The 26,951-nt window shown below is 39.2% G+C and overlaps 1 protein-coding gene across 1 annotated transcript in view; it reads right to left on the minus strand.

Annotated features, from left to right (window-relative positions):
• Positions 1-625: 625 nt before the first annotated feature.
• Positions 626-26,951, minus strand: part of LOC118974402 (fatty acid desaturase 2-like protein FADS2B) — a 32,571-nt gene continuing 6,245 nt past the window's right edge. Inside the window, exons 2-12 of the mRNA XM_037027804.1 lie at positions 23,791-23,901; positions 20,488-20,685; positions 18,509-18,610; positions 13,460-13,585; positions 10,894-10,954; positions 7,487-7,563; positions 7,196-7,293; positions 6,093-6,189; positions 4,389-4,468; positions 2,655-2,780; positions 626-1,207 (exon numbers count right to left, since the gene is read on the minus strand). Of these exons, the coding sequence (XP_036883699.1) occupies positions 1,156-1,207; positions 2,655-2,780; positions 4,389-4,468; positions 6,093-6,189; positions 7,196-7,293; positions 7,487-7,563; positions 10,894-10,954; positions 13,460-13,585; positions 18,509-18,610; positions 20,488-20,685; positions 23,791-23,901 (1,128 nt within the window). The 3' untranslated portion in view covers positions 626-1,155. The remainder of the gene's footprint in view (positions 1,208-2,654; positions 2,781-4,388; positions 4,469-6,092; positions 6,190-7,195; positions 7,294-7,486; positions 7,564-10,893; positions 10,955-13,459; positions 13,586-18,508; positions 18,611-20,487; positions 20,686-23,790; positions 23,902-26,951) is intronic.

The following is a 26,951-nucleotide window of genomic DNA, read 5'->3' on the forward strand; positions in this document are numbered from 1 at the left end:
TCCAGAACCCAAGGGATTAAAATAAGACACATAAAGAACCCCAAATATCTTGCAGAGTTTGGGAGAAGGGAACAAAATTCTTCCTGGTGGAATTTCAGGCAACAGATAAACCCCTAATGCTGACTTTCACAGAGTAAGGGATGGAGGCTGTGCAGTTTGCTTTCTCTCCCCACAGTCAGGATCATCTGTTAGCTGCCCTCCATGAACAAAAGCACAGACACACTGAATATCAGTATGCTAGCTTCTGAGAATGCTAACTCATCGTTCTAACTTTGAAACTGTCTTTTCCTAAGGCATGCTTAATTTGGTGCCATGCCTTAATTTGGTGAACCAGCCCAGGGTCTACCTTACAGAAAACAAATCCCTTTCTTTCAGTAGAGTCACCTAATGATGAGGTTTGGCAGTTATGTTTGGTGGGTAGGGTTTAGGCAAACCTTAGACTCAGTGACAGTCTATTCTCAGGCAGAGCACAAGTCACCTTTAGCATAGAACCCTAGCTTGGATTATCAGTTGCTGTTGGGATGGAATATAGGAGTACCTTTCAGAAGTTTTATAACTTGAAAGAAATATATACATACCTATTATACATATACAGTGCAATAATGAAAATCTGAAATGAATATTGAATATTTATAGAGATTTTAATGTTAATGACACTCAACATTTAAAGAAAAAGTTCAAACACTTATAAAAGGAATAAGCAAAACATTTGTGCTTCAACAGAAATTTCTTAAATACACTATTTTCTTCTAAGAGTAACTGCTTTGTTTTTCAAAAAGTGCTCCATCCAGGGTCTCTACTTGGCCCACTCCTTTCTATGTTCACATCATCAGTGAAACTTCTCCATGACTCCTGTGCTCATGCCCAGTGACTGAGATGATTCGACTAAGGTCTGTTGGTAGGACTAAGTTCAAGACCCTTTTGAAAAAATAAAAACATGAGGCTTCCATCTCCCATTTGTTAGCCTGGCCAAAGCCATCTTGCGTTCCCTTTGCTTGTTGTTTGCAGAGGAAACCTTCAGGAAAGGGGTTATCATGTGTCTTCAGAGTTCACATTCCAAGGGTATGCCAGTGGCATTGACAGGTAAGTGGGAATAGTTCTTGCACTTTCACCAGCACCTTTGAGAGATACAACTGCATGCATGTTGTATCTGCATCATGTTTCATAGTACGCATCCACCCAGAGGGCTGCGGATTTCTTCAAGGCCCTGTGGAAAGAGTGAACAGGATCATCAGGAGGTGAGACTCTCAGGTGAGGGTTGCTACTCCATGAAACATTTGCTCTTTCACTTGGTGCAAGACTATATTGTCATTTTCAGCCATATGTGAAAAATGTCTTTCTCAATTGCCCAGTGGAAGAAGTCAAGTATATTTATTTATTTATTTATTTATTTATTTGCAAGTGAGGCCACCTTTCCCTTATGGAGAAGATTGAATTTTTCTTTCATTTATTCTCCTCTGAATCCCAAACCATCACCCATACTTTTTTTCTAGTATTAAAAAAAGCTTCACTGAGATTTTACAGAATAAAGCATGGAACTATATACCAGCCCATCCAGTATTTACCTACCCACCCTATTTTATAATGTTAAAGATACTGTTCTGGGCTCTGGGGATACAGCAATGAATCAGAGAGAGGTGAGTCCTCTCCACATGAAGTTCCTGGCTTAGTAAGATACTAAAATTTATTACCCAACATGTTATTTAGTCATGATTATGACAAAGGTCACAAATGAAGAGAATCAGGTGCTGCAAACGCATGGGGCCTAGTCATGGGGATCGGGGAAGATTGAGGAGGACAAGACATTTGAGAAGCGAGTTGGAGAGTAAATGGAGATTGATAAGGTGATAAGGCAGGTGGCAGGTTGGAAGAACATTCAAGGCAGAAGAACAGGGGACAAAGAAAATTAAATGGCAAGGGGCAGGGATTAATGTAACAAATGAAGGGAGGCTGGATATCTGGAGGGCAGAGAGGGAAGACAGTGATAGAGTCCAAAACTAGAATACTAGTCAGGGGTCAGTTTGGAACTGGCCTGGCCTTGTTTTCCTCATTCAAGATCCTGTGTTTTTGTTTGTTTGTTTTCCTCCCAACTCTAAAAGAAAAAGAAGGCAATAAATCCAGATTGCTGGCTGTTAGTTTGATCAGCACAGTGGTCTCTAGGGAACTGTGACAGCTTTGGGATGAGTATGAATTTTCAGTTCTCGCCATTCTTGGTCAGTTACCCTCGGGGTCCGTCCATAGGGGATCAGTCACCCCTGCCTGATTCGTACATTTATGTCCCGCTGGACCTTGCCAGCATCTTTGCTTGTAACCCTGGACCAGATGATCTGAGAATCCCTCCCAGTTAAGTTCTTGAACCCTCAAAGGCCCTCTAGGGGATACAAAGACAAATAATACACAGCCCTGGTTTTACAAAGCTTGAAATTTAGTTGGACAGAAAGGCATTTTCACCAAGAAGTACCTAGAAGGCAGAAGATAGATGTTAAGAATTATTATTATCATTGCTCTTGTTGCTGCTATTCATGTCCATGCTGGGCATCCAGGAGCCTCTTAATAAATGGTTATTGGGTGAATGAGTCACAAGCCAGTGAATAGTATGGGGATAAGTAGTGAAGGAAAATGAGAGCTGTGAGTTGAGGAGACTCTGTTATTACCTGACAATATCTCCAAACGCCTTCAACATGGGCTTATTCACATACTGCAATCCGTGTTTGGCACACAGGGACCTCACCAGAGGTGCCGCCTTGTGATAATTATGGCGAGGCATAGTGGGGAACAGACTAGGGAAACAGAAAGGAGACATATAAAACCTAGACTGACAGAGAAACATGAAAAAGTTTTCTTTCTCCACTACTAAATAAAATGACGTCAGCAATTCAGACCCAACCTTGACCTTGCACAATACTTCTGCTCTTGGAAGTTAAAAACTCTTGCCAAATGTTCTTATCTCTTAACTTTCTGTGAGCCCTGTGGGTGGCAATGTTTGGGAAAAGTTAAGAAAATAAATATTAGCTCCATCAGAAATGTTTAGTATTTGGCCAGCTCATGTGAAAGTATGGAGTTTTCTAGCACTCTGAATTACGTAGAGGGCTGGAGATATCTACTCTCCTCCTTTGTCTCTTTGTGTGTCTGTCTCTCTCTATCCATCTGACTTCTCCAATGTGAATAGATGAGTATTCAGTAAATTCTAGTCATGGCCTGGGAAAAAAATTCTAGGATAGGGGTAAAAGTTCTAGGATAGGGATAAGAAGTGAGAAAAGATAAGAAGTGAGTAAAACCCTTCTATCCAAGGGCTTTACTAACTAGCCAGATGACTTTCTTGGTTTTTACCTCCTCTTTGATGAAATGTAAATAAAAATTCTGTCTTGTTTTGCTGGAATTTCAAAGGACTAACGTGAAAGTAATGATGAGAAAATCTTATGAATAGGCACAACATCTCTTTTCTTCTCTAACTATCATAAAAATGGCTTAGACAAAATGATATTCAGGGGAAAGTCTCTCCCCTGAATATTCTGGAGATATTAACTTTGAAATGGTTATAATTTGCTCTTTCTTTAGGACATATCTGCCTAACTGACCCATTGGTAAAGTATTTCCAGATACCATTTGGAAATTGCAGCTGAGACTGAACTTCATTAGGTTTATTTTTGTCACCTAAAGATGTAGACATATAGGCATTTTGGAATCTAATGAACAGAATAAACTGAGAAACAAAATAGAAATAGAGGAATGGATACATGGAACAGACTGTCAGCTGTCAGAAGGGAGGGGGCTTGGAGAGCTGAATCAAAGGAGGTGAAGGGATTGATCAAAATAAAAACATATATACATAACACAAGACAGAGACAACAATGTGGTGTTAGCTAGAGGAGAAGGGGGTGGGGATAGGTTGAAGTGGGCAAAGGGGGGGTGGGAAATGGGGGCAGAAAGAGACTTTGGGTGATGAGTGCATGATGCAGTGGACAGGTGATGTTTTGTTGAGTTGTATGCTTGAAACCTGTATGGTTTTTGTTAACCAATGTCACTCCAATAAATTAAACAAACAAACAAACAAACAAGTTTCAATACTACTTGGTTACCCAAGTGTTGTGATTTTTCTTGGGTTTTCCCAACAAGCCAAATGCAAAGAAAACAATCAACACTTTCTAAATCCATAAGGATCTAGAAACCAAATTACTGGTATTTTTACAAGATTTCGCTCTATTTACTAACAATTGTAATAACTCCTTCTTTTCTTTCTTTCCTTGGTGTTAGTAGAAAGCTAGAAGCCTTTAGTGAATTCTGGTTCAGTTTTTTTCCCCTCAGAGATCCCAAGTCTGTGGCTTTGCTCTGGACTGCACATATGTCAGAACCCACACCCCCTATTATGGACTGTTTCAATCACTCACTGGTGCTCTATTTGGAAGTTCAGGTGCCCAGTGAACCAGTCATTGAAGAAGGACTGTTCAACATTACAGGTGGCCAAGACCTGAAAAGAAAAATCTTGTGTCAGATACAAATAAGCTCAAGTGTCAAACAGAAAAAATGTTTCATTGTTCTTTTTTTTAAATCATTCAACAAGTGCTCATTGAGTACCTCTTTTGTGTAAGAAATTATGAGGAATAAAAAAGATAGATGCTCTTAGATAAATAACTTACAATTTAAACTGGCAATAAGACATTTTCTAAGAAGTATATACAAGGCAATAGATATGAAAAAGTGTATAGAACTTGAGGGGGCTAAGTCATCATCAGTCTTTGGATACAGAAGACTAAGGTGTCACAAATGAGGACCTTGGCAAATGGAAGTGAGAGTATAGGATTTTGATAGAGACTATAGGGCTTAGAATACCATTTCCATGGAGTGGACTTGAAGGGCCTCCAAATGGGGAATAAGGCACTTAAGGATTTTTCCCAAGGGTTTCTGTGCATAGAAGTGCATTCAATGTAAGTACTTTCCTTTACCATCTGATGCTTTATGGATTGACAAAGTATCATCCTGAGGAGTTTGCAGGCTTCTCCAGACTGCCGAGAATAAGATCCCTTATGAGTGTTATTTTGTTCAATGCCTTTCTAAGGCTTAATTCTAGTTGGGGTTGTTGCCTTTTTAAATATTATTTTGGGTTGTTCTATGTCAGTGTTTCTCAAGTATTCTTCAGAGAAATTTGGGGTTCCCTAGGACACTATTCAGGAGATCTGCAAGGTCAGAAGTAGTCCAGTAATACTTCTAAGACATTTTTTGCCTTTTCGTTCTCATTGCTTCGTGCTTGTATAGTGGATTTTTCCCAGAGGCTACTAACATGGGACAGCACCATCACTCTGAGGCTAACATGAATTGGTTTGATCCTAATTTTAATTCATAATATATTAATAATTGACCCATAATGTTTTAATGTGTCTCAGTTTTAATTTCAAATGCTGTAAATATTCGTGAATATAAATAACTTGTAAACACACAAGCTTTTTGAGGCTCCCAGTAACTTTTAAGTGTGTAAAGTGGTTCTGTGACCGAAACACTGTGAGAACCATCACACTATACCCTATGGAAGGTCCACTGAATTTGGAAATGGGCTTGGAGAAGGAAGTAGGTGATGCCTGGGTTCTCCAGTCAGTCACGGCACAGCTAGTGGAAGGCTGAGGAAGCAGGGTGTGCTGCACCGGTCACAGCTCTGAAACCACTCACACCATCGGTGGAGAGCATGTCATGTCTCCTCGCTGAGCCTCTCTACCTGTACAAAGAAACGAGGTGCATTCCAGTGGCCTTCTGGGTGTCAAATTCATTCTGTAATTCTAGGCATCTCAGATTCACTTGAAAGACTGTGTCATGTGGGAATAGGGGTCAGCATATCTTTGCTGTAAAGTGACAAGCAGCAAATATTGTAATTCTGTCCCAGCTTCTTAATTCTGCTGTTGTAGCATGAAAGCATCCATAGATAATATAAAAACATATGAACATGGTTGTGTTCCAAGAATGCTTTATTTATAGAAATAAGTAGTGGGCTGGACTTGACCCTTGGACTGTAGTTTACTGACAGGTTGTTCAAAGACTCTGAAATCAAACTGCCTGGGCTTAAAATGCTTTGAAGGATCCTCTCCCAAGAACTTCATTATTACCTGAGTACTGAGCCAGTCTCTGTTCTCCTCTCTGCTCATTTTCATTGGTATGTGGCTCATCTGTGTAACATATGCAATCCAGGGACTTTCAAGAAACCTTTTGGAGAATAAAAGGAGGAAGGGATGACTCTTTGGGGTGTTACAGTTGCAATTACTGGGCTTGCATAATTGCTGGCAGAGCTGGCTGAGCATTGGAGGAAGTGCAAGATACTCAAAGATTTTAATAAAACAGTGGTCCTTTGTTTTCCTCTTTGGAGGCCCTTTATTTGGTCACATGACCGGCCTTGCTGGGTAGCGTGCAGAAGCAGTGCCGGAAAGTTTGCTGTAGCACTGATGCAAGGATCAAAAGATACTAGGATGACTTAAGGGCATATGCAAAGTGAATGACAGCCAGGGTTTTGTCATCAGGTAGAGCTGGGTTCAAGTTCTACTGTACTGCCATTGGACCTTATTAGCTCTATAGCCTTGGGCAAGTGATTTACTCTCACTGTGCTTCAGCTTCCTTAGCAAAAAAAATAAAGATGACACTACCTACATTATAGGATTATAGGAGGATTGCATTAACATGCATTATAAGATAATGCACGTTAAGCCTTTAGCAAAGTGCCTAATGCATATTAACTAGCATTATCTTTATTATTATGTAGGATATAGAATAATAAAGTAAAATCATGAGGGGGGAATCAATTGGGAAGTTGAAGAGGACTATTCAGTGGGAAGTCATTTTGGTTGTGGGAAAATCTCTAGTGCTAAAATAACTCTAAAAATGTCTTCCCTTCCATTATCTTTGGCAAAGATTGTGATGTCTAATTGGATTACAGTTTTAAAAGATTTGAGGATCAGGTGAAATACCGCAATAGAGAATTAAGCAAGTGGGAAAAAAAGAGTAGATTGAGCAAAAAATTTTTTCTAGGGAGTTCTTCTTACTTAACTATTTCAACTTATTTATTTATTTATGTTTACATTGTCTTGGAAATATCCCAGTTACAGAGAATGGGGCATGTTGTCATAATCCTATGCTAATCACAAATAGATTAGATAAGGATGATAAGAGAACTGTCTAGGGTTATGGGAAAAAAAAGTGGACATTCTTGCTTTCTTACTTGACCAAATATATGAGCAACATGGTTCCGAAGATTCCGTAGAAAGGGCCAAATGTGATGAAATAGCGGATGTAAAAACTGCTGACCCAGGCAATATCCTGCAGACAGAAATGGTTGAAAGTTAGATGCTTTGAACACAATTTCACTTCCCTTTCATTGGCCTAGGGTCCCTACACGTAGTGGCTAAATCTTATGTCTTGTTATTCGAGGAAGCTCTATGTAGAAGGGAAGAAGCATTTTCACTCCTGTGTTCTACCTGGTTTGGCTTCTGAAATGAGTGAAGTTACTCACCCCCCAATACCTTCGGAGGTACATCACTTGCATGGATTGTAGGTTGAAATATATAGGCATAAGGAGGGGAAGCCCAACTGAAAAAAAAACACAGCAAAAAAAGGTGGTGAGTAAATGACTAGAACCTGACCTCAGTGCACGTCGCAGGAGTCTCTCTTCTTAACATGCCACCTGCAATGTTGCCTCTGAGCAGGGTGGCAAGGTTGAAACCCAAAGCTGGGAGTTTTGAGTCTTTGATACTGAACCAGGAATTTGGTGCAAGCTCCTTCAAGGAGACTAGGGGAATTTTCAGGATTTGAGTCATTCTTGATGAAGGCATCCCTGAAGAGCTTCTGGGTTGAACTTTCAAGTTATCTCAAAGACTATGGAATTCTTCCATTTGTCACAACCTTTTAAGATTGGGCCCTATCATAATACGTCAAGATGGAAGAAATAAAGAAGGTGTACTTTCCCGGCCAGAGAATTGTTGACCTGCTTCTCTCCCCAGGATCAATGAGGCTAAAGCACAAACAAGTCTTATGGAGACCCTCTGCGTGTTGACAGACCTATCTTTGACTGCACTTCAGCCAGGTACTCTGAGTCCTCTTCTAGACTAGGCTTTGTGTTGGCCTGCAAACTCTCAAACTCTGCCAGCTCTCAGCACAAGTGAGTTCATCCATCCCACATACTAAGAGACTTGAACAAACACTAGCATAATTCCCAGCAGCTCAGAGCCACATCCCTGGGATGACTTTTCTTTTCTTAGAATGTTTATGTTAGAAATCTTACTATTGTAAATTCTTTCTCTGTCCCTTTGAAATGTTTCTTCTATCACCCAGAAATATCTTTCTCAGGGACCTGGGAATTATCCCTTTGAAATATGATCATGAAGGCTAGGGCCCTGTCTCCCAGTCTCTGTGGGAAGGTAGGAGCCCAACTTCCACATGTGCCAGCTAGCAGACACAGATGGTTTAATCACATTGACCAATTTCCTCTCCCCTCAACATCTTTCAGCAATTTCCTTTAGCATGCTCTCATGTTTAAAAAGTCTCCCAATAGAGTTAAGGTCACTTTATACTGAAGTCCTTACTGCAATATCCTGAATAAAATCCATCTTGCTGTCTTTAACAAATGTCCAGCTCTGTATCTCTTTGACATTTTGAGTCTGATTTATTTGTGCCTGAGTTGCTAAGCTGGCATTTGAAGAGGAAGTACATAATGAAACAGCTCTGGAGGCCAGTGTGGCTTGTATATGTGTGGAGGGTGTGGATTTTGCAGTGAGTCCACACCATTCATTAATTCTTCAAAAGCTAAGGGCATATTGCTGCATGCAAGTGTAGAGGACACATGGACAAAAACTAAGGGGGGTGGGTGGAATTGGAAGGGAGGTGGGATGGGATGGGAGTGAAAGACAGAAAACTGTACTTGAACAACAATTAAAATAAATTTAAAAAAAGAAATATGAAAGTAAAGAAAACAGAAGAGTAATATTAATTTTAAAGGAAGAAGGAACTATAACCACAAGCACTTTGGGCAGAGCATTATTTTACAATAGAAGGTACAACCCCTTTAACAGGTAATAACATTAACGAACATCTCTGAGACGAAAAGCAAAGCATTGACAGAGAAAAAGTGTGATAGCAACTTCCAAAGACAGGTCTTGCTTAAACTGTTTCCACTGTAACTGCCCTGTATTTCTGTGACATGACTTAGGTATGGAGAAAAGTATTATAAGAACTTTTCCTGACTCCCAGAGAATATACAGTTGACATGCTGGCTGAGTTCACTATAACTGAATCAGGATGAAAAGTTAACCTCCCATAATAAATGTAGCTCAAAATTTTAGGAAATCAGCAAAATCCTCTACAAGAAACACTCTAGCAAATGCCATTTTCTGTATGGAACATTTGTTTTAAGATTTTAACAGTCATTGGAACTAGTAAAACCAACCTCTGAATTAAAAAAAAAAAGATAGGAAGAGAATTCAGAAAAGAAACTCCAAAAGCTTTTTCTTTTCTAAAAATAATTTTTAAAATTTAATTCTTGTTCAAGTACAGCTTTCTGTCTTATATTCCCAGCTCTGCCCACCCCCAAAAGCTTTTTCTTATGTAAACACACATCTAGCTAGGTTGGGAATGAGCTACCTTTCAAAGTGGGACACAAATTTTATTTCTCTTTTTAGTTGTGCAAGAGAAAGAGCAGGTGATCACCCTAGGATGGGCTACAGAATTCCAGCAATGGAAGGGACAGCAGTGGAATTAATCCCTATGTCTCTAACAATTGGCCCACAGGCCCTCTGATCAGGTCTGTTACAGATGGCCACTGGCAACCAATACCTGGGCGAATCAGATAATCTGCAACAGAGTCTCTCAGACTTGGAACTGTTCGCATTTGGGGCCAGATAATTCTTTATTGTTGGGGGTTGTCCTGTGTAGTGTAGGATGTTTAACAGCATTCCAAGCTTATACTTCCTGGATCCAGTATGACCTCTCTCCCTCCATGGTGGTAACCAACTGCGTCTCTAGAGATTACCAAATATTCCATTGGGAGCAACACTATTTCTGGTCGAGAACCACTAATCTACAAGAAACGTTTGGAACCTTCCCAGCTTTTGGTTTATTTCTCAAATATTTTAGATGAATACATTTTGGGGTTCCAGGAAACTTTTTTTGTAATGAGTCATGGGTGTGATTTTGGTTAAGAGCAAAGCATTTTTCTTCTGGTGTTTTTTTATTAGTATTAGTTTTATTTAGTTACCTTATTTTTCTTTGAGTCTGGACCCACACCCCACATTTAGACTTATTATCTATCTATCTATCTATCTATCTATCTATCTATCTATCTATTATCTATCTATCTATCTATCATCTACCTATCTATCATCTATATATCTACCTATCATCATCTGTCTGTCTCTGTTTACTAAAGTATCTTCTACAACTATATGTAAGCCAAGGAAACAGCCAGCTTTCTTTCATGCAGAAGCTCTATAGGTGCCATTTATTCCTGGGCCTCCACTTTTTCTGGCATCATACTGTCAATGCCTTGGCATTCTTTTCCTATCTCTGTCCTCCCTACCCAAAGGCCAATATTCTTTTCTTATTGGTAGGTTTTTAGTTTTTCTATATTTAGAATCCCAGATGCAATACCTCTTGATTGACATCCTGTCTTCCATCCTTCTTGGAGCATCTCCTTCCTGGCCCAATACCCAGAGTGATTAGATGCCTATTAGAAATTCCTTTTTGTGTCTCTATTTCCTTTTCAGGTTTCTACCCCAGTAAGTCTGAAATAAGACATGCTGCTTTTCTGAGTTACAAGATGACATGGGAATCCTCTCTGTGAGAGGATTGCAGTCATGCCTTCTGGCTTAATTACTGCTTACTTCAAGGACGTGGAATGATAAAGAATGTGGCTCCGTGGATACTCACTCATGTAGAAGTACAGGTGCTGCTTCTCATAGTCAATGTACTTGATTTTCTTCTTGCCGTACTGAATGGAGAGAGAATATAACATAAGAAAGAGACAATACTTCTGGCCATTATAGTCGAGGATATCTGTGTGTTTGTGTGTGTCTAAAATCTCTGTGGAAAGAGCCATCTGATCAGAGTTCATTGGCTGTTGAACTTGAGGCACTAGAAGAAGCAGAACTGGCATGGGAAGAAATATAGTGGCATCTTTTTGCTTTAACTAAGTGTGGGCAATTCTTGCATGGATAGTTTATTCCATTTGACTATGGCGATTATAATCATGTTTTTTTTTATTTGAAGCTATTTTAAGATTTTTTTGTCCTTATGTAGAGTGGAGTGGTGATTGAAAAGGCACATTTCTAATGGGTTTTTCTAGCTTTTCTTTAACTACAATGTTTATAATTCTATATGAAGCCTAGTCTTCATCTATATGCATTCATTCAACAGATATTTATTGAGTGGTCATGTGATTACAGATATAGGCATGGCACCTCCTCTCTCTCTCATCCTTCTTCATTTGTATTCTGATCATGGATCGCATGCTGCAATTTACTATTTGTAAAGCACAGTGATATTTATATGGCCTCAGTACTGGGCATTTGGTTACTTTTCTAGGGGTCTCCTTCATTAATTTAATTTGTTCTTAGTGTAGGAAGACAGTAAATACCTTGAGAACAGGCATAGCAGTAATGGTTATACCTCCAGTAACTAGCAGGCAGTCAATAAATGTTTAACTGGAGAAATGAATACATTAATGGTAATTCACATCCCAGTCTATATTTTTGCTGTATATTCATTCAGTTATACTATAGGCCACAATGGCAAACACAAGGCCTGTTGGTTGAATCCGGCCTTCCACCTTATTTTATCCACCCCAGCACCTTGTTTCTACCCGGTGGCAGTGCTGAGCTCCTTGCCCTTAGTTAAGGAGTAGTTACATTTATACAGCCCTGAAATTACATTCAGCCCTTTGAAGGCAACTGTGGGGCTGATGTGGCCCCTGGTACAAATGAGTTTGACACCCTATAGGCAGTGCTTGACTCTTGCTTTCCCCATTCCTTTAATACTTTCCCACCTATCTAAGTATAGGAGGGTAGGGTTGATAATACTCTCTTATTAGGAGGGTAGGATTGATCCTTCCATCTTGTATTATCACAAATAAAAAGAAATATCGTGATGATGAGGTAATAATATCAATTTACAGTTATAGAAGATTTATTGAAAGAAAGCAAATGTTCAGGACTCATTGAAACTACTTTAAATGTGAAACAACTAAATTTTAGGGTTTAAATAATTTTAAGTAATTTTTTTGTGCATTAGCTTTGAAACCATGTATATAGATCCCAAAGGATATGTCCCAAGAGCAGCTGTGAAACTTGGAGAGATGTCCTCCATCATTTGTAAAGCTTTAGAGAAGGTAATTCTGGAGAAGGTCAAACTGCTTCATAAACTTCATTGAGACAAATTTTGCTTTGTCAGGGGGATGATTAGAGAAATCAAGTGTCACAATTTTAGGGATGGGCGTGAAGTTCACAAACATCAGGGAAGTCCAGTTTGTTGGTGGAGCCATGGTCAAAAGCAAATGCTTCACTGTCACAGCCAAGGATTTTGTTTTTCAAAATCTAGGCGAGAGAATTTGTTTCCTAATCTAGTCAGGGAAGAGTAGTTTCCCAAAGCTGGGAAAACCTATTTTCAAAGAGTTGCACAATTTTTGGTTTATGTACCACAAGGCCCAGAAAGCAACAGACAAAACTACATTCTTATTTTTATAAACCTCCTAAATACTTTTAGAAGAAGATAGCAGCTTCTTCCTAAGTACCTGACTTTAGACCTCCTTTGTTGAAAGAAGACTTCCTCCTAAGAAACGTGGTGCTCATCCTTTACAACAAGTGAGACATTCTGGAGCTGACTTTTCCCTTTCTTTTCCTGCCATTTAAGAGGTACAAATTAGGAGTAGGATCTCAAAGTGTCTAGGAAGCATTTGGGCTGTGATTCATGTAGAAATGAACCCAGCCCAATGTGAACTATAAATAGCAGCACAGTTTCTTCTAACTGAGCTAGAATTAGCTGAACTAACTAAACTTAGATATTTGTCCTTTAGTGCATATTGAATGTACTGACCTGTCTTCCCTGAGTGGATGTCTCTGTGTCTTTGCAGTCATTGCCAATCTCAGACACCTAGTTTTACTATCTAACATTGGCAGAGCCTCAGAGCTAGTGGCAGGAACTATGCAGGGATCTGCTGGTCACCAGGGTTGCTCAAACAGAGTGATATGGGTTATATTTCTTATGCTAGGAGGTTATACTGAATAACTTTTTAGGACAAAGACTCATGCACTCCACTTCTTCTCATTTTAGAACCCTAGGTTCAGTTATTTCAAATCTATATTCTGGACCTAAAAAAGAGAGATGTTCTCAGGACATGCATAACGCTGAGAGCTCCAGTTTGATTTTTCCGAGATGAGGCAATAGTCCTTCCTAAGAACCACTTCTAAGAACTTCTGGTGGTCAGGATTTCTAAACGTACCTTGACAGGTTGCAAATCTCCAAGGAGGAAAAGTGGGCCCATATCAATATCTGGATCTTTTGGGTAAATATTTGGTTTTACGTGATGTTGGAAGTGCCGGTAATTCCACCAGTTTGCCGACAGGCCCTGAGGAGAAGAGGGGGTTCATTAGCTGAGGTGAGGTTTCTCTTTTGAAATATCCTCCCTGGTCAGAGTTTGCTGCATGCATCTCCCAAGTCAAAATAAGACATCTGAGTTTCTCAAACTTGCACCCATTACTTAGTCACAGAACTACTCACTGGAGAGCAGCTCTCAAAGCCTAGGAACCAATAATTACGAGATTCAGGAACGTAAGTTCAGGCTCCAACAACTCCTGATAATAAGAACCTGTTGAAATTAAATATTTTTCCTTCTTGATTCTTATCTTTAAAAAATTCTGGAGGTCGGTGGGGCAGAGAGTATTTTTACTATTTTTTTTAAAAGAAACCTCAGCTTTAAGATTTTAATTAGTTCTTAGGTGGGGGATAGCCCCAGAAATCCTACTTCAATGAATAGTTCAAACAATCATGGATCTGAAGTGATCTTCTAGGGGAGCTTGGCTCAGATCATTATATGTCCAGGCTTCAGTGCTCTCATATGAAAATAAATGAGAATGAAAATATTTTAGTCTTGGCCACATAGCCCAGTTGGTTAGAGATAAGCCAAGGTTGTGAGTTCCATCCCTGGTCAGGGCACATACAAGAATCAACCAATAAATGCATAAATAAGTGAAACAAAAAAATAAATGTTTCTCTCTCTTTGATGCCCTTTCTTTCTCTCTTTAAAATAATATAAAAATATTTTAGCCAGTCCCATGCTCGAATCATCCCTGATTAGTAGGTTGTTTGTGATTTTATCTCTCTTAATTAAAGTCTGAAGGGCTTAACAGAGCAAAGAATTTAGAGGCACACCAACCTAGTTTCATATATCAGATGAATAAATATTGCTGTGTTGTTTGGGCAGATTACCCAACCTCTTTAAAGCTCAATTTCATCTCTAGTATGTATAATACAATAATATTTACCTCTCTTCCATTTGGGAGGATATGAGATGTTGTATGCAAAATGTTGGCACATTGAGATAGTTAATATCCTCTCTTTCCCCTATGGTGTTAATTATTTACAGAAGAATAAGCAGCAGTCAGTTTTTATTGTGTATTTGACATCTCTCAATCACTGTCTATATGTGTTTTAGATCTTTATTGTGTAGTATGGTAGTCATAGCCACATATGTCTATTGAACATTGGAAATGTGACCAAATTAAGATGAGCTGAATTTTGAAGATTCAAGATTAAAAAACAAGTAAAAATATCTTAATATTTTAGACTGATTTATTGTTAAAATGATAATATTTGAATATATAAAGTAATGAAGTTGCCTTCCAAAATGTAGCTACTAGAAGATTTATAATGACCTATGACATTTTAATGTGACTTTCATTATATTTCTATGTACTATGTTGGTATACATCCTGTACATGTATGGTACAGGAGATGGGTTTGTTTGAAAAATCTGTGTTAACACTGTCTTCCCATAGTCTTCATTGCAGTTTTCTCTTAGCAATCTTCCCTAAACCCTCAGTCTATCAGGATCAGTCTTCTTACTTCTAATACTTGCCTCCCCCCAGTGTCCTCCCAATGAACTCTCCCTCTTTCTCTAGTCCAGCTCTCTCTCCTGAATGTCATACTTAAATGGCCAATATCACTTTTCAATATTTCCTTTTGGATATCTCGTGACATTGAAACATAACATGGACTCATCAATTTCTAGTCTTCCTTCTGGGGCTCTAATGGACTGCATCTCTCCTGTCAAATACCACCCAATCACTCTTATAATTGTATATCCACTCATTTATTCACCCATTCATGATTTACTTTGAAGTATGTGCTGTTTGTCAGATATTGACCTAGGCAATATTTGGCATGTAGAGATAGACATGATAAAATGGCATTCTCACACTCATGGAACTTAATCTATTGGGAGCAACAGACAACTAAACAAGGACACTGTGATAAACAATGGTTTTCTTTTTCAATTAATCCTCTTGGAGCCAATATCTTGGCCTCTTCTACTACCTGACTATACCCTTAAATCAATGACTGTCTCTGGAAATTGGTAATATAAGAGACAGGTTTTGATTCATTCCGGTCAGAGAGCATCTGCTCAAGGTCAAGTACCTTAGAACAGTGTGGTCAGAGTGGTCAGGGTGTGATCTAATGCAGCTGGCTGCTCCCTGGATCCTCTGTTTGGAAGCCACCAGTACCAGAGCCAAGGGAGAGAGTGACCCATGGGGAAGTGAGGATTATCAAGTACCTGCAAAAACAGGCTACCCTGTACCAAGTTCCATTTAGGAAACCACCCTAAATCATTCCTCATTTCCACACTAGGTTCTTTCTTAGGGCAGCATCCAGGCTTGGACTGAAACCATCGTGGATGTAAAGATTTGCCACTTGGGTGTGGCCTTGGGCAATTTTCTTATCTGTAAAATGCTTGCAGTTACTGGAGGAATTACAGAAAATAACTGGCTTTACCTTCTTCCTGTACCCAAACTGTTTTAAGATGTAGTCATGGAAACAATATGGGCCACATTTTCAAAGCGGGTCTTAATTTCAACTATTCTCCTTCTTTATCCGTATAATAACATTTGATGCGTATAGTTTACAAAATGATGCACACAGGAGGAAGTGGGTAGAAAATATCCTACAGGGAATCCATTTTGATTTTCACATTGCAGAGAAGTCCAAAATGTATGTAGACATTTCATGGTTTGTTTTCAAAAGGGCCCTTTTCTTATGTGAACATTGCAAAAACAAGAATACATATGTTATTGCATAGTTAGTAGATTAAAATTCCAAAGGATCTCAATATTTGTCCATATCTGTGCCTTTTCCTGGTGGAGAGGAGGGTAAATTAATGTGAAATCAAGTTTTGAAGTTTAAAGTGGTCATGCATGTACAAGGTGGAGATGTTTGCTGTTTATAGGATAATTTTCTTTACTACCTCCCTCCCACCCACTTTTCCTCCCCACAGGAAACTGTCTGTCCTGCACATAGTTGAAGCTTTCAGTATATTAATTTTGCTCATGAATCACTAGTTTTGCTTGCAAAGGGACAGAGTGCACTTGATTTGCTTTTACAGACATTTCCCATTTATTTACTCTGGTCAGAAGTCATCAAGATTGTATTCCAATTTTTTTCTGGCCTTGGCCAGTGTGGCTCAGTTGCTCAGAGCATCAGCCCATACACCAAAAGGTTGTGGGTTTGATTCTCAAGGCACATGCCTAGGTTCATTCCTGATTGGGGCACATATTGGAGGCAACCGATCAACATTTCTTTCTCACATCAATGTTCCTCTCTCTCTTTCCTCCTTTCCCTCTCTCTTCCCCTTCCTCTTTCTCTAAAACCTATCTATCTATCTATCTATCTATCTATCTATCATCATCATCATCTATCATCTATCTAATTTAAAAAATATTTCTGGAGACAAAATTTATAGCAAGAAAGCTCTTTATAAATTTGGACCAATGGGAAAGCAGTAGTTTTTTAAAAAGTATGAGCAAAGGTGAGGCTGATTTGAAATATTCCACACACTGGCACCAAATAAATTGCCAATCATCTCTAGAGCAGATGACTTTTCCTCTGACTTCCTCAGAGTAGGGGAGAGAGAGCGAGAGGGTCCATCACCTGACTCTCACATTGTCATAAGAAACCACTGCTTCCTTATTTCTGTGTTGAAGATTTCTGAGTGAATTTAAAAACACTTCAGGTAACCCTGGTGAATAAAGGGGAGAAGAGTGTGCTTACAGAAATTTTCTTGTTAAACTTGTCATGTAAAATGTCATTATTTATTCTAACCATTTGGAGGACATGTTTCTAATATGAATCCTGATCCAACTCTCTGTTATTTTAATATATTTAAGCTTCAGTTTGCTCAGCTGAAAGCAGGTAGGGTTCGATTTAGATGGTGATTCTAACCCAGTATCTTCCAAGTCAATATATAATCACTTCAATAAGAAAAAGCAGTTAGGCTCTGAGCTGGTGTTCAAGAGTTTTTCCTAAGAGGACCTGGCTTGAGTGTAAAGATTTGGCTTAGTGGGAGGCTCAGAGGAATTTCATATTCTATTGGGCCAGGGTGTATAGTCATCAATTCCTAGAATGTCATAGAAAAGCAGAGGTCCAGTTTAACTTCTATTACAGATGGCAACACTTGAGGGCCAGAGGTAGAATGTGACTCCCTCAAGGTCACAGAGTGAACATTATCAGAGTCAGGAATAGAAGTCATTCTTAGCACTCCTTGGTTGGCTCATTCACTTATTCAACACATGCTTGTTGAAGGCCTACTATGTGCTGGGCACTCTGTTAGGTGCTACACTGCAGTGGTGCATAGAAAACTGTTGTCTGCCCTTCTGGAGCTTATGTTAATGGGGATAAAACCAACTGCAATTCTGCCCACCTGCTTTTCTCCAGCAGTCTGGGTTTTGCAACCTTTAGCTCTTGAACAGATTTATTTGAGCTTCCCTTTACACTCTTGCCCTTTCTCTTCACTTTTACCTGTTCTCCTGCACTTTTCCCTTTATTTCTTCACAGCCCCACCCTTGCAGGGCTACTCAGTCTTGCTGGGTCCCCCTAAATAACCCACAATAAATGGTCAGAGCCCTCCTAAGAATAGTCTCATTCATGATTTTAAAGGTCATATCTTCATTTTTAAAGGTACAATTCTTCTGAGAGGTAGTTCCTTAACAAGGTGATGGGGATTAGGCCAAATAGTTTACAGGGGTAAAAAAAAATGTTAGAACTTCTTAAATAAAAATAAACCCTTTCCTCATAAAACTTTAAAATTCTAATCTTAATATATATTACAATATAATATTATATATGAGCATATCTATATAGCAGTTACATTTTTAGTATATTTACATTTCTCTGTGGGATATGCACAAACATTTCTTACTGATATGAGTGCACAAGTGAGAACCACTGCCTTAGAAAATGACCTGTGACAATCCCATCATCCTCCCTGAACATCCTGTACCTTAAGATGACACATCACAAATCTGTGCATCAGGCGGTTCCATTTGGACTTCTTAAATATGGAAAGATGGCCCGTATCATGCTGCAAAAATGAACTCTGGGCCTAGAAGAGATGCAGTTGTTAGAGGAGATGGGAAGGCAAGAAGAAATGAAAAATGAGGCCACTAGTTGATTCAAAGCCCGCTTGAGAGGAACAGTGGGAGATCTTGTCTGATCACAAGCCAACTGCACTTTCTATGTCCCACATGTGTGGTATTCTCTCCCAGCCTTTGTGCAGGTGGTTCTCTCACCATGCCATGCTCTCTTTGCCACTGTGAAAATGTTCCAGAGTAGAAACAGCATGGCCTTTGGAGTCAGGGAGATTTGCGTTCTAAACTGTCCTTCACCACTTTTGAGCTGCACGACTCTTGGTGAGTTACCCTTAGCTCCGAACCTCAGTTCTTCATCTGATAAGCAGGGATAACGACACTTTATTTTTCAGGCTGTTGTGCGATGTAAATGCATGTAAAGTGCCCAGCTTATGCTAAGTACCAAACAAATGTTTGCTTCCTCTTTTGCTTCCAAAATCACTTTTCAAGCGATAGTGAAAGTTGTCTTTTAAGAAAATAGTTAACATATTGTAAATTGTGCTGCTATGAACATTGGAGTGCATAGATTCTTTTGGATTGGTGTTTTAGGGTTCTTGGGATATAATTCTAGCAGTAGAATTGCCAGGGCAAAAGGCAACCCAAGTGCCTATCAGTAAATGAATGGATAAAAAAACTATGTTACATTTACACAATGGAATTCTATGCAGCAGAAAGAAAGAAGGAGCTCCTATCCTTTGTGACAGCGTGGATGCAACTGGAGAGCATTATGCTAAGTGAAATAAGCCAGGCAGTGAAAGACAAATACCATATGATCTCACCATTAACAAGAACCTAATCAACAAACTAAACAAGCAAGCAAAGTATAGAAAAAGACAGTGAAATTGAGAACAGGCTGACAGTGATCAGAGGGAAGAGGGAAGGGGATAATGGGGGAAAGGGGTGAAGAGTTTACAGGAAAAATTATAAAGGACATATGGATAACAACAAGGGGGTGTGGAACTGAGGGAGGGAGGCAGGAAGGGCTGGGGGGTGGGAAGGAGTGGGGGGAAGGTAGAAAACTATACTTGAACAACAATAAGAAGAAAAGAAGACAGTTAACATAAAAAAATTCTGGAATTAACACTGATGTTAATTCTCCATAAACTCTTCCCCAATTGTTCCAATCAAAATTAAGTGCCTCTTTCTTCCCTAACAGCACATGCTTATTTCTCTCCTTGGCTTCAGTGTAATTCTGTCATGTTGTATGTTTGGATATTTGAATGACCATCTCCCTCACTGGATCGCTCATTTCCCAAGGGCAGCAGTCAGGTGCATTTCCCTTTGTTTCCACAACAGTGATATGCTCATAGAAGGCTACGTTCAGAGACTCACACTTTACTGAACAAAGATTTGTCAGATCTATGTGCCAAGTACTGATTGTCATTTATGGAGGAATCCAGATTTTTTCTCATATCAGATATATTTTTTGCTCTCAAAGAATTCATGGCCTAATGTATTCATACAAGCTGGTTGGTTAATAAATGAAAGGTAAAAATGAGTGTTACATGGCTGAAAACAGAACTTTCAGTTACGGAACTCTTGTGGACAAAATTGGGCAAAGAGTAGCAATGGTCATAAATTGAATATGTACATCATGCCAGTCACTGTGCTAGGTGTTTTACACATTAGCTTGTTTAGTCCTCCTCAATATATTTCCACAAAACTTGTTATCTCCATTTTACAGACAAGAAGTTGGGTCCAGCAAGGTTTGATAACCTGCTGGTGTCAGACACTGATGAGTAGGTTGCCAAGAAGTATCAAGCAGCAGCTGACACTAATCTAAGGAGAGAAGAAGAAATTCTGAGCCTTCCCCCAAAGCCATTCATTGCCTGAGGTTAGGATATCTGCTTACCTGAGAAACTGTAAGAAGAAAGGAAATACATATTGTAATTGGCCAGCCATTGCCAAAATACCAAAGCATTAGCCAAGCCAGGGCTTCCAAAAGCAGGATCTGGATGAGGTGGAGGAAAAAGAACCCCAGGTTGGCATTGAACATGTTCATTGTCTCTAATGTCCTCCGCAGTTCTTGGAAGTCTTCCACCAACTGGGACTGTGAAATATTCAAGGAAGAAATCAGTTCTTTCAGGGGAAAGCGTATGCAAGTGATCATAATTAATAATTTGTTTTATTAACTTATTAACACCTTAATTTTATGAATAAAAATTTACTAGCATTAAGAAATTTAATAGGGGGATTAACAACAACAAAAACAAATAAATAAAACATTTAAAATATTAGTTTTTGTCACTAGAAAAAAGAAAGGTGAGTAGTGGTTTGTCAGCTGTCCTCAAACTGTTACAAAACTTTATGTCATTTCTTTGAGGAGTGGTCATGGTCAGTAAAGATATACAGAAGTCTAACAGTTGTGTTTCAAACCATTGCTATTTTTTCAGGTATTGATTTCTGGCTATACTTTGGAGAACTTTGTTATCTGTACAGATCTGTATTACCATAAACGCTGGTACAGTTTCCAAAGTGATTGCTGCCATTGTCGGTTTACTTGTGCAAAGGGCTGGCTCATAGAAGATGATATACATAAACAAATACAGGCCACTTAGATTAGCTCAATGTATAAATTTCTGTAAGCTGTACTCAATGGATCCCCAGGAACAAGACAGGGTCTCTGGTGGCATTAGAGCATCTGCTGGTTGGAGGGTCCCGGTTTGGTGTGTATGTACTGAGCATATGTGTATGTGTGTATGCATAAGTCTAGCATCAGTTCATAAGCTTGTCATGTCATTCTGGAGAGTCAGTGCAAAGGTTCGGAACAACTCTCTCTTAGCTTAATGACTATAATGGGGTTGAAAACAGGACCAGGAGAAAGCAATCAGAGTATAAGAAGAGAACAGGATTGTTTACATGTAAGAAATGAGAGAAATTTGAAATAAGAGAAGAGCTATGAATATAATTCTAGAAGTCAAAAATTTTATTTAAATATTCACTGATGCAACTTTTAATCAATCTACTGCCTGGGAAAAGTCCAGATGAGCTCATCTTTCAAGCTTTCATCAACCTTAAAATTCTGGAGGCCATAGGTACTTTTAATAGGTCATCTCTAGAATGGCTCATGGACTGGTCATGTTTTCCCACCCATTTATTGTACAGAGACAAAGTCACCAAAGTCCAGAGGATTGACTGGTCTGAAATCGTCAGCAAGTCAGTGACAGATGCCAGACTTGAAATCATGTTTCCTGACATCCAGTTTTGTGCCCAAATACTAATTGTCTACATATGTATCTGGGTAAATATAATATAGTCATTTATTGTCTAAAAGAGTATTGAACTCTGGGGGTAGCCATAAATTTTCATTAGTTTTGTATACATATGTATATATGTAAATACATGTGCATATATTCACATTGGTGTACTAAAGAAAATTTATGGTAGATCATTACCTCCAGAAACCAACACTCTTTTAGACAATGAATGATTATTTTAAAGCTTTTAGCCATCAGTGGGGTTTTCTTTTCCTTAAAGAGTATTTTTAAGAAAAACAATTAAAGTTTGCATGATCTTCCTTTTTTTAACCTTGGGCCCCCTGCCCTAAATGACATGGGCTTCTCTGGGGTTGGGCAATTACTTGTGCCCCCATGGAGTTCATGATAGCAATAGCATCCAAAGTTTAATGGAGGCAACTGAACTTGAACAATAATAAAAATATAAAATTTATTGAGCATTTACTGTGTTCTGGATACTGGTGTAGGCATTTAAGTGCCTTTAGCTCTTTCAATAATCTCCCAATAAATCTTATGACATTGGTTCTATTGTTGTTATTTTACTGAGAGAGAAGGTTAGCAGCAGAGCAGTTTGGTAACTGGCCTGGGTTGTGAGTCCAAGCTCTCCAGCCTCAGACTCCATCCTTCCAAACACAGAGCCATGCTTCTGGCACACAGCCATGCAAGATGAGCATCACCACAGAAGGGGTGAGCTTTGTTTGTCTCTGGTCCGCACGTAACTGGTTCTGTATCCTCAGATTCCCTCGTCCTCTGTGAGTTTGTTTCTTCATTTCTTAAAGTAGAAATATAACCCTCACTCTATCTGCCTCATGCTGATAGATGAATCAGCACTTTGTACAAATTATTTTTGAAGAATTATACAAATGTAAGTTGTTTAAAAAATAAATTGAAAAAAAATCAAAATGCCTAATATTAGCGAAGATCTCTTTAAGCCCTACATAAAATCATCCTAGTGAATGTTGAATTTTATAGAGGTCTCATCCTCTGGAGGGAAGTGTTCAGGTAGCCAAAGTCTTATAGAGAGAAAGAATGATGTCCTTCCTCAAAATACCTGAAGGATTGGGGCCAGAGAAATAACTTGGAGTCCCAGTTCTTCAACACACCAGCAGTGGGGCTTTCAGGGAGTAATTTATTGTCCCTGGACTCTAATTTCCCCAAATGTCAAGAGGGCTGTAGTTAGAATACAGTCATATCTTTCATTCATCAACTATTTGTGAGACGCTTCTACTGTGCAGATGAGTCCTGAGGACACATGGAGAAGCCCAATAGAGACCATCTCTGCTGTCATGGAAATATGTTTTCCAGAAAGCACAAACACAGACATTGAATAAATAATTACAAGAAGTCACTGAAAAAATTATATGTATAAGTTGCCAGGCATGAAGAAGGTGTTTAGAGACGCGGCATAACTGTTTGGTGCAGGGCCAAAATTCAGCTCATTTGATTCACAGAGGCTTCAGCGTTCCAAGTGGGAAGATGCCACTGTTTGTAGATATGTGGAATCCACTCATTCATGCTACTGCAGGCCGCCCAGGCATGATGCTGGTTTCTCACAAAACCTAAGTTGGACCTGAAATATACCTTGGCCCCACTGCTCCACATATTCTTTTCTTTTGCTATTTTTATTTACTTATTTTTTAACCAAATTTATTGGGGGTGAAATTGGTTCATAAAACCATACAGGTTTCAAGTGTACATCTCAACAAAACACCATCGGCACACTTCATCATGCACTCACCACCCAAAGCAAAGTGTCTTTCCATCCTCATTTATCTCACCTTTGCTGGCCCACATCTATTTACCCCTACCCCCTTTCCTTTAACACTAGACTGTTGTCTGTGTCTATGTGTCATATATTTATGGCTTTTTACTTAATTCCTTCACATCCACATATTCCTGAGTCTTGCGACCTCACTCACATTTTTGTTTCTCTCGTGGCTGGGCTCTTCTGAAGCAAGCTCTCCAATGAGCAGTGGCTTAAGGTACAGTCGTGCAAAGTTAAGCTCGGGGTGCATGGCTCTGAAGACATCCTGTAAACCAGAGAATTTTCAGAAGCTTAGAAGAGACCTGCTTATCCACAGATTAGTCCCCTTTCTGACCTTACTCTGTGCTCATCTGGGGAGCCAGCACAGACTCTGTTAAGAGAATTTGCTTCCAAATTCTAATTGATATTTCAAGTTGACCAAGCAAAATTACCCTTGAAAATTCTCAATGAAAGCTGGAGATCCACCTACTGAATTCACTGATTCACTAGGGAAGTCCGATCCAGCCAGGTTATCCCCCTAAACTAGAGAGACCTCTATTTATTTTATTGAGAACCAGAAGAAATAGCAACTTAAGTTTATGGGCCATGATAAATGTTTAAAGTCCAACACCATGCCTTGGGGGAAAGTTGTTAACACTGTCTGAGGCATACAGCAACCAAGACTGGCTATGCAGATCATGTCTCCCATCAAAGTCTGCCTGTGGGTTCTTAGCAAAAGACCAGGGGAATGAGGACCTTGAATTAAGTTATTTAAAAAAAAAAGACAGAATAAAGTTGATGATAGTTCCTCAAGATAAATGTAGAAGAGAGTGTGGGAGCACAGCCATTGAGTCCTGGGTTGTCTTGGAGTATCACACTCTTGGCTGTTTATCATTTCTCCTAGAAAACACTAAAGCAGTATTTGCAGGGGCTTGTGACAACCAGGCAGAGAACTGAGTTGATCAACTCTACTTTTCCATCTCAGATCCTTACCCAAGTAGAAATTCTAAGTGGCTACAAGCAGTGTCAGTGGTTCCTATATCTTGTCTTTATTTGGAAATGAAAGATACTCTCTTCTCTTGGGGATTTAAATAGTTTTAGAAGAAGGGAGATTCTCCAAGAGGAAGATGCTATTATGGCTTTGGGGATGGGCATAATTAAAAAATTAAGATATATAACTGAGATTGTAACTTGGATACATGGACAGCGTACACATTACTCTGAGTTCTGGCATTGCATAGTACTGATTAAGTAGATGCTAGAGCAGCCATCCTAAATCTAAATCCTGGCTGTGTAATTGTGCACAAGTCTCTTGACCTGGTTGTGCTTCTCTTTTCTAACGTGAAGGTGATGACAAAAGCTATTCAATTCATAAAGTTGTTATCGGGTGAAGTGAATTAATTAAAGTCTGACTCTCATATTTTAGTTATCTTTCTTATATGTATAACTCCAGCAATAAGGACTTACTGCCTAGCTTCTGTGTAAGAAAATCCAGAGATTTCATTCCTGTACCCTAATGCCTAATGTTGTGCCAGCTCTGAGTTATTTTAGTGAATATGATAACTTCCCCATCTTGAAATAGTAAAGCAACTATGGATATGGCCAAGAACTACACATGGGCCTACTTATAAGAAGGTGCTCATATAGGGAGATTAATTGGAAAGGTGCAATGCCAATTCTTTGGACTTACTTAACCTAGATTCAGTGATGTGAAGAGATTTGCATCTGCTAGAACCAGCTCAGGCTCTACTGTCCATTCTGCATCTCCAAACTTCCTCTGACCCCTTGGAAAATGCTGGCCTGTATGATTTCAAAGGTGTTTTTCAATTGTCACATTTGACAATTCTGAAACTTAGTTTCCAAAACCAGGAAGAGAGTCATTCAACGATTAAGGAGGTGATTAAAGTATTTCAGGATGATCCATATTGAAAAATCATGTTCTGCTTGTTGTTGGGGAGCAACTTAGGATGGAAAGCATCCTGATTGATAAAGATCAGAAGTAAAGGAGCCCTGGCTGGTGTAGCCCAGTGGATTGAGCTCGGGCCTGAGAACCACGCGATCGCGGTTCAATTCCCAGTCAGGGCACATGCCTGGGTTGCAGGCCAGTTCCCAGCAGGGGACACACAAGAGGCAACCATACATTGATACTTCTCTCCTTCCCTTCCCCTCTAAAGATAAATAAATAAAAATCTTTAAAAAAAAGAAGTAAAGGAAAGGTAAGCTATTGCAATTTTGTCTTAGTCCAAGGAGCCATTCAGAGTCTTGGAACAGTGTGCTGATAATGACATTCTTCAGGGTTCATTGTTTCTTCTGATTCCCAGCAAGTTTCATAGGTCACTATTATCTGTGATAACAAATACTGCAGGCCTCCTAAAAAGTGTTCTAGGATAGTAGGCATTGCCCTGTTTGTGGAACTCTTCATTGGATCTATGGGCAGTACAATAAAACATTTAGATAGTCTTAGAATATTTGATTTAGAAGAATTTCCTATGAGACTGAAAACTGAGTCAGTTTTGAAATCCCCTCTTGCAGAAACAAGTTCTGTTATCAACATTCTTGGGCAAGTATGTCCCTGCTGAAGGAAGGAAAGGGGAGAAGATGAAGGGGAGAAGGGATACTGTCAGCATTTATTGAGCGTATCCTACGTACAAGGTGATTTATGGGCCAATTTGTAATCATCACTTTCGTTCTGTGAGGTTCCATTGTTTCTGTTTCTCAGAGGGGAGAAACTTCTTGTTCAAAATGCCACAGTATATAATAGAATCAGGATTTGAATTCAGGGCTGTGTGACTTTAAAGCCATGAAGCTGTAAAGGTCTATTCCAGCCTTAACATGTATCATTTTTTTAAGGGCCTCTCAAGAAAGGAGCAACACCAGATTGTTTGGGGATGGTGCTAAGATCAGTATATATTTACTGAGCAGATAGTAATGGTGTATCCCCACCTTAGGGTGTAATTATGTGAATGACTTTGCCTCTGATTTCAGCCTATCTTCTGAGGCTTGGCTTTGCATCGTTTTATTCACTGGATCTCTCCAGATTCAATAAACTTTCAGCACCATGCTTCTTCATGTACATGAAGCTTTGTACACACTGTTCTCTTTGCCTTCCTCCACTTTTTTCTACACAAAAGCTTTTCTTCACCCTTCAAAATACAGATGAAATATTGCCTGCCCTAACCCACTCAGGAAAGTTATGCATGATCTCCTCTGGGCTTCTGTGATACTTGGCTTCTAGAATTTTCAAACTATGTTGTAAGGAATCTGTATCTTCACCCCTTCTCTGGTGGTCTTCAAGTTTTTTGAAGACTGGGACTATGCCCTATTGATTACATTACA

This window comes from Sturnira hondurensis, unplaced genomic scaffold (genome assembly GCF_014824575.4).
Source record: "Sturnira hondurensis isolate 20B ecotype Veracruz unplaced genomic scaffold, ASM1482457v3 Scaffold0001344, whole genome shotgun sequence".
Lineage (NCBI taxonomy): Eukaryota > Metazoa > Chordata > Mammalia > Chiroptera > Phyllostomidae > Sturnira > Sturnira hondurensis.